This window comes from Priapulus caudatus, unplaced genomic scaffold, assembly GCF_000485595.1.
Source record: "Priapulus caudatus unplaced genomic scaffold, Priapulus_caudatus-5.0.1 Scaffold213, whole genome shotgun sequence".
Lineage (NCBI taxonomy): Eukaryota > Metazoa > Priapulida > Priapulimorpha > Priapulimorphida > Priapulidae > Priapulus > Priapulus caudatus.
In genome coordinates, this window is record NW_014577274.1 from 289,763 (window position 1) to 297,715 (window position 7,953).

General features: G+C 46.8%; 1 protein-coding gene across 1 annotated transcript in view; it reads left to right on the forward strand.

Annotated features, from left to right (window-relative positions):
• Positions 1-758: 758 nt before the first annotated feature.
• Positions 759-7,953, forward strand: part of LOC106807410 (protein Smaug homolog 1-like) — a 79,783-nt gene continuing 72,588 nt past the window's right edge. Inside the window, exons 1-2 of the mRNA XM_014809730.1 lie at positions 759-901; positions 1,997-2,282. Coding sequence (XP_014665216.1) covers positions 2,069-2,282 — 214 coding nt within the window. The 5' untranslated portion in view covers positions 759-901; positions 1,997-2,068. The remainder of the gene's footprint in view (positions 902-1,996; positions 2,283-7,953) is intronic.

Consider the following 7,953-nt stretch of genomic DNA (forward strand, 5'->3'; position numbering starts at 1 on the left):
CAGTCTAAGTCAGCTAAGCAGAATGAGGTGATCACCAATATGCCGGGAAAACAATAGAACATGATGCTATGACGTCACGTGCACAAGGTCTATACTCGATCACCGTACGTTAGTCATTTTACCGTGTACTTTGTGAGCCATTGCTCCCCCTAAGAGGCGGCCGGGAAAGTTCGGCTATTCAGGAATAACTCCCCTTGTGTGTTATCGACTTATCGCTTATCGCAACGTTAAACTAGGAACACGTAATGTTGACGAGTCTCGGATTCGCGGTAGCCTACCTACGCATCCAGTCACCGACCGGAATGGTTGACACGACGTTGAAGTATGTGTAGAACATTATTAATATGCGTTCCAATAGGTGTAGGTTCAACCCAGGCGCATTACAGTGCGATTACCAATGACATTGGCAATGCAAGTCAATAATCACAGTTTTAATCGAAATTTGTAAATTAAGGCATTGCAAGGCGCTTCATCCCTGTACAGTCTTGCTTTTACACTCAAATCTTTGGGTATGTATACTAGGATAAACCCTCCCCAATATAATGAACTTAACTATGCATGTATAAGCAAGATATAACGTATATATGTATATATATATAAATAATATCAAGAGCTAATAATACTCTTATTACTCTAATTATCAGCTCTTGATAATATGTACATGCTAATATCGTTGAACGCCTCTGAAAGCTCGTGATATGACCCTATAGGTGGCACTACGTTGGCAAGCATTGTGCTGCCACCTGGCGGCATTTCACTTTGCTAGATTTTCGAAATGCGAAACATGTTTCGTGAAATCATATCAATATTTTGTGCTGCGAATATTCAACAATATACACCACCATAAGAGAACGATGTATACGCAACCTTTGTTCTCATGATGATGCAAGAAAATCTACAGGTAAGTGCTCTTATCCTTCCGCCTACGACATTGCAGACGAAACACGCTGATGTCGCTCGGTTTATTATCGTTACACGTTACTGCCGTAGGCGTACTCTGCAGGCTGTACTGCGCTTTCAGTTTCAGTTTCAGTGGTACGTAACGGAATGGGGTCGTTTCGAATTCGATTAGTAATAGTATTATCGTTCGCTATTTGTGTTACATATTTGTATGCCGTTATCGCCGTATTTTAATTCGTGAACTTTCTTACCGATTTCAATAGTTGATCTACGAATGGAATGTGTCAGTAAAGTGTTTGTTTATGTTTAATGTGACAAATAAAACATGGGTATGATTAAGGCCCTGATTAATGTATGCAAAGCGTGACGAATAGAGAGATTCGTTGACATATTCTTCTTTTTCACACGCTGCAGCAGTGATGAATGAGGATTGTGAATTAGTAAATATGAACCGTGTCATTGCGTCACAAGATGCTGTAACGAATAGCTACGTATCTAGAATGTTCTTATGGTGCCACGTTGCAGTGAGTACCAGATGAATCATTGAATGAAACTGAAAAAGCGTCGAGTGTCTGAGACGTGCAGCCGATCGCAGCGATGCGTGCGTACCTGCTGTTAATAAAAAAAAAACCTGTTAAAGTGCACTCTTTGTTGTGAAACGTGATGTGACTAGGAATGGTGCCCTGCACATAGACCTGCTTGCACGATCATTGAGACATTTGAGACCGAGCAACTTCTTGGGGCAAGTCGAATCTCGTCGTCACCTCTTAATCTTGCAGTGTCAATGGGACTACGTGAACTCCAGTTCGCTCACTAACTCACATCATGCTTTCATTATTACTGTATCAATAAGGATACTAGACTTGCGTCCGCCATTGTCCCTCAGTGTCTTCCAGACTACGTCACCAATGTCGCCTCTTCTTCTTACAGTGAAAGTAGGACGACAAACGTCACCTCTTGTTCTTGCAGCGTCAATAGGATTACGTCGTCAACGTCACCACTTATTCTTACAGTGACAGCAGGACTACAAACGTCCTTGTCACTATATCCGGTGCAGTGACAGTTGGACTACAAACTTCACCTGTTGTTCTTGCAGTGTCAATAGGACTACGTGAACGCTTGCACGGATACTAGCACGCGCGCGCGCGCGGAGACGCCGTCGCGAACGATGCGATCGCCGACGTCGTTCATGTTCCGGGACCAGGTGAACGGCGTGACGGGATGCTTCCTGCAGTGGAACGCCTGCGAGCAGGTCGTCGCGCTCGTCTCGCTGCTGAAGAAGCTGCAGCCGACGCAGGCGCGCTTCCTTGGCGTCGTGCTGCAGCACGACCTCGCTGACAGCGCCGAGCTACGCGTGCTCGAACAGCAGGCAAACAACCCCGGTAAGATGCGCTCGCGGTCGAGGGCGGGGGCGGTGGTTGAGGGCGGGGGAGGGGGGGGTGGTGGGGGTTGAGGGTTAAAGTTGCGGGCGGTGGTTGAAGCCGGGTGGGTGGCGGTTGAGGGGTGTGTGTGGGAGTTGAGGGTGGGAGGGTGTAGGTTGAGGGGGCGTGTGGGGGTTGAGGGGCGGGTGGTTAGGTTGGGGTGCTGCAGCAAAGCTTCATATACAGCGCGGAGTTACACAGCAGGCAAACAATCTGGGTAAGATGAGCAGAAAACTACTACAACAACAACTGCTAAGTTCTGCAGCTGCAAGCAGATAATCCCTGTGAGAGAGTGAGAGAGCAGGTTTGATGGCAGAAACTACACATAGCCGCGTATCGTTTATATTCGAATTCGTATACAATGATTATCGATAGAGGTTTATTAGGTTTAGCATGTATGTATTGTAAGCAGATTGTGAGAGATAAGTGGCAGGTCAGTGGCATTCATGGAGGTGCCGTGGATGGTGGTGCGACAACGTTTTCTTGGGGACCGGTTGTGCAGTTTCCATATTTCAATAACAGATAGACAATATTTATTCAACACCATTTGATGGTAACAATTAAATGTATACAAATCGATAGAGAAAACTAACGCTGCATGTGAACGGATAATAAAAATCCAAGATATGGTGATGCTGTTTCAGAGACGCGCCTGAATGGGTAAAGATATAATAGTGAGTTAGCTAAACCCCCTGTATCAGAATTGTGGGGTGCCCGGGTGCATTTAATCATATTCTGCAGGGGTAGAAATTAACTTTTGAACAAGGGAGTTCAACGGACTCCCTGCCCTCAAACAGAGGGGAGTCTGCAGCAAAATGAAGGAGTCTGCAGTCTGAAGTTCAAAACTAAAAATATTAACAATAACGCATGTATTTTGAAGATTCATGCGGTTGGCCGTTGCACGTCTGGCAAATTCTTTGGATATTTGCTGAAAAAATATGGTAATTTCACGAGGCCGTTCTCTGGAATGAACTAGTTAAGTTAAATCCTTCCCGCGCCTTCATACGCATAGCGCATGGTTACATGGCGCTTAGGGCGGTGCCTATCTCCATTTCAGTAACCCTGAGGCCCCGCAGCTGCTTTCACAGTAAATGCTACAGTAGGGGGTTAATCCACTGGTAGCATTGCGAGTTAACTTGCCACACTCTATCTCTTTTTGCTGAATGCTAAGCAGAGAAGCCGTTTGTACCATTTTTCAAGTGTTTGGTATGACCCGGCCAGGAGTTGAACCCCCGACCTTCCACATATGAGGCGAGCACTCAACCATTGAGCTATCGCAGTGGTAACAGAATGAACTAGTTAGTTAGCAGAATTTCCAGGGAGTCACACGGACTCCTGCATATGTCAAATCAGGGAGTCCGACAGTAAATCGGGGAGTATTTGTCTCCGGACTTCAAGGAAAAAAATACAATTTATTTTTCGGGGGCTACTTTTTAAGCTCGCGTGGATGAAAATAGCACTCTAAAATTTGGTTTGCATTGAACTCTATGCAAATTTACGGGGGCTCTTTTTGGCATTTCCGTGGTTCTTTTTGGCATTTCGGGGGGCTAAATCGCCCCGAGCCCCTGTGTATTTTTTTCACTGCTGGACTCCCGTTAATTTCGCACCCTGTTCTGTGAGCGAGTCCAACGATGGATGATAGTAACAGGTTACAGGAGTGACTAAAAACAAATTTGTTTTTTATTCATCCGTTAGTAACTTATGTCACGTGTAAGATAATGATGATTCAGATGACTTGTTTGCTGTTTGCTGTCAATAAGCAGCTAGTCGTTATTTCTATGTTGCAGCAGCAGTTACGATACGGTGTCCAATATTATCAATTCAGTGCAGTAAAGCCTTGCATGTTTGCGAATAATCTGTGCAGATACAAAATGCCCGATTGCGATGATCGTAGAACCGCGACAGAACAGAAATGAAAGGCGTAAAGCCGGCTCTATATGTACATTCATATGGATGTGTGTGAGTGCAGCTCATTTCGGGGTCGTGTTCACGCTTGCCATCGCGATGATGCATTTTAAGTTTGAGTTCGCGTGTTGTTCAGCGGTTCACAGCTGAGCAAGTGCAGACAATACAGTGCAGTGTGAAGGGTGTAGACACACCAATTACAGCATGGTAGGTGTGTGTGTGTGTGTGTGCGGGTCTGTATGTTTGTGTGCAGCGCTTGAAAAGGCTGGTTGCCCGGTCACCACAGGCGACTAAAAAGGCTGTCGGGCGAGTGAAACTTGCCTAAACACTCATCCCCAGTCGCCCAAGAAAGAACTGTTGGGCGATTACCTTTTCGCCAACTGTGTGCGATATATTATATACATCGCCTCAAATTTCAGTTGGCTGAGTATCAGAAAAACCCAAATAATAAATTTTGTTCCCTCTCGAACACAAATTATGCAGCTGCATGCACGGCAAATTTTTACAGCCGGGCGCATCCATGTTGTTGTTCTCACTTCATGTAAGATGACACACAGTCTCTCAGGTCTCATACATGCTTAAACTTTAACTGGTACCCGCTGTATTTCACTATACTGCATTAACAATTTAGTTTAATAGTGGAACCAGACTATACGAAGCTATACTAAGGAGCGGCCTCTTGCGGGAGAAAATGTCTCTCTGGGCTTACGATAAGTTTTGTTTCGGACCAGTGGATTTCAATTCTCACTGGCCCGAATTTTTATATTTGGGCTAGCTGGAAATTTCACGAGTTTCTAGCGCTGTTTGTGTGTGTTCATGCATGTGTGTGTCTGTGTTTGTGCGTGCGTGTGTCTGTGTTTGTATGTGCATGCATGCATGTGGGTCACTGTGGGTGTGTGTGCACGCATGTGTGTGTGCGTCTGTTTGTGTGTGCGTGCATGCATGCATGTGGGTGCATGTGTGTTTGTGCGTGTGTGTATATGTGTGTTTGTGCGTGCGCGCGCATGTGTGTGTGCATCTGTTTGTGTGTGCGTACATGCGTGCATGTGGGTGTGTGTGTTTGTGCGTGTGTGTATATGTGTGTTTGTGCATGCGCGCGCGTGTGTATGTGTGTGTGGTGTGTGTGTGTGCGTGCGTGCGTGCGTGCGTGCGTGCGTGCGTGTGTGTGGTTGTGTGCGTATGTGTGTGCGTGCGTGCACCGGCGTTCGTCAATGCGTGAATGCGTGCGTCTGAGCCATTCAAGCAGCGATCTCGACCGGCCACTATAGCTAGGTTATGCGCCGAATCTGCATTCCACACCCAGTAGAACAAAATGCGGATGTGCACCCGCCGCCGCGCGAGAAGCGTAGTTTATTGAGGATCGCGCGCGCGCCCGAACTCTCAAACACTCCGCTATCTCGTCGCGACAAAAGAAAATAAATGGGTAGGAAAAACTGGTATTTCGGTGCTGCGGCGGCGAGCCAGGCCCGCACACCAGGAAGTGGGCTGCGTGTTTAGCCGATGCACGGTCCGGAGCACTGGTACGTGTACCCACGACGTGTACGCGCGCACGTAGTTTATGTGCGGATGGGTAATTGGACCAGTTTTTTTTCGGGGGAGGGGGAGGGTACTTCTCTTCCCACTGTGGTACGCGCGTAGGCGAATTTATATTTGGCCCCGGCTTCACGCAGGAGTTGCGTCGAGTTTTATAGCAGCTGGTGGCGTGCCGCAGTCGCTGACTGAGATATATATGTACAGCACGGCGTTGGCCGCGAAAGTCAGGGGCGGGGGGAGATGGGAGGGAGATGGTTTCGCATGGTGCTACAGTTTGTCTTTGTAGACGGGTCAACATTGGGGGTTGGAAGCCGATCTGAAACACTCACTCGGATCATCGCTTGCAGAAACGATTGATCGATGAGTGAGGCGTTGGGCGATTGGTTTACGGCGATAAGTCAGCGACGAATCTCGGGTCTCAACACTGAGAGAGAGTGCGGTGGTGCAAACACTCGCAGAAGACCCGCGGAGAGGATGGAGAGACGATCAGGTCGAACCCCATGGCATTCATCGTTCGACATATCTCTACTTTTATTATTGTATCCCCTTGTCTCCCTTATTGTATAAGTAAACTTGGTATACTTGTACACATCTTGGGGAGAAGGTGTGTCGTGTACTGAAACAAGGTCACTGCAACCTTTATATGACATTGACCTTGACCTTGACCTTCATCATATTTCCCTTCCGCTCTATAACTCTGCCCCTAATTGACCTAGCGCGAGCAAACTTCGTATACTTACACATCTTGGGGAGAAGGTGTGTCGCGTACCAAAACCCCTAAGGCAACCAATTTTAACATACTTGCACATCTCAGGCAGATGAGTTGTGTAACAAACCTTTGTCTTTGTGACTTATTTAACTTTACCTACCTTCTACGTCCTTACAGAGATATTTCATTCATACTAGATCACGGGGGATACATGTAGTTGGCGACAACTGCTCTTTCTAGTTACTATTATTATTATTATTATTATTATTATTATTATCATCACTACTAGTCGTATATCTCTACTATTCTCGACATATCTCTACGATATATATTTGGTGATGATCGTGTATGCATGGCACCACCACGAACATATCTACAGTGAAGATGCGAGCACGCAATCAGTTGTGTTTCCGTAATGATACCATTTCCGAATTTTTGAAAATCGCTACTAAATTCCACTCTTGCCCGCTCCTTCGCAGTCGTCTGGATATTGACGATGATCTCGTTGAAAAGAATCCCGTTCTTCGTGGCACAGTCGAGAAGGCTTTCTCCGCGGGCGGGCGTGGCCATTGCGCGGAACTCGATCACGAAATTTCCAGGCTTGATCGATGCCAGGATTACGATTTCATGGCTTGATTAGTCGACTCGGAGCACTAAACCGGCAATCAGCGAGCTTGATTAATTGGCGCGTCGAGCTGCCTTGTTGTTCTGTTGTCTCCTCTTGGCAATCGGAGTTCGTAACGTCGTAAACATTATTTCGGTCGGCTATTTAATTTCTGTTGGGCGCAACCAGTAGATGTAGACTTTCAAACCTTTTTGTGTCTCTGTCTCACTCTCTCTTGCCCTCGCTTTCTTGCTTGCTTGCGCTCTCGTTTTCTCTTCCGTCTCTCGCACGCACACACGCACGCACGCACACAAACACGCGCACGCACATAATATAAATACCATAATATACTGACCACAGGTTATCTTATTTACAATTTCCACCTAATCCGTCAGTCAATGACCACCTCAGAGTCGCATGTGCGTGGGTGCCAAAAGTTCACCTTTGGGGCAACAGATATATCTCACCTCGCATAGAGGAGCAGCAATAGCAGGCATTGTTGACCAGATTAGAAATCGCTGAGCAAGGTTGGTTGCTAATATATGTTCAACCGTTTGACAAGGCTTATCTGCTAGAGCATGCGTGTTGGTGCAGTGCTGCCCAGAAGCTATTTGCGAGAGCGGGTGCGTTTCTGTTTGACAGCAGTCAATCTGCGCCTCGGCTGCAACCTGCCCTTGTTTATAGTTTGGCCAACAGCTACATTGTTTGTGTGGGCGTGAGAAGAGCGGGCGTAAAGTAAATGCCCCAGCCGAGCTCCTGGTCATGTGTACAGCTCGTATGAGACTGAGAGTGACCAGCGTGTAAATGCAAGAGCGCGAGGATAATCCCGTTATCAGAGGGGATTTGTTCTTCATGAATGCATGTATGAGAGAGAGGGGGGT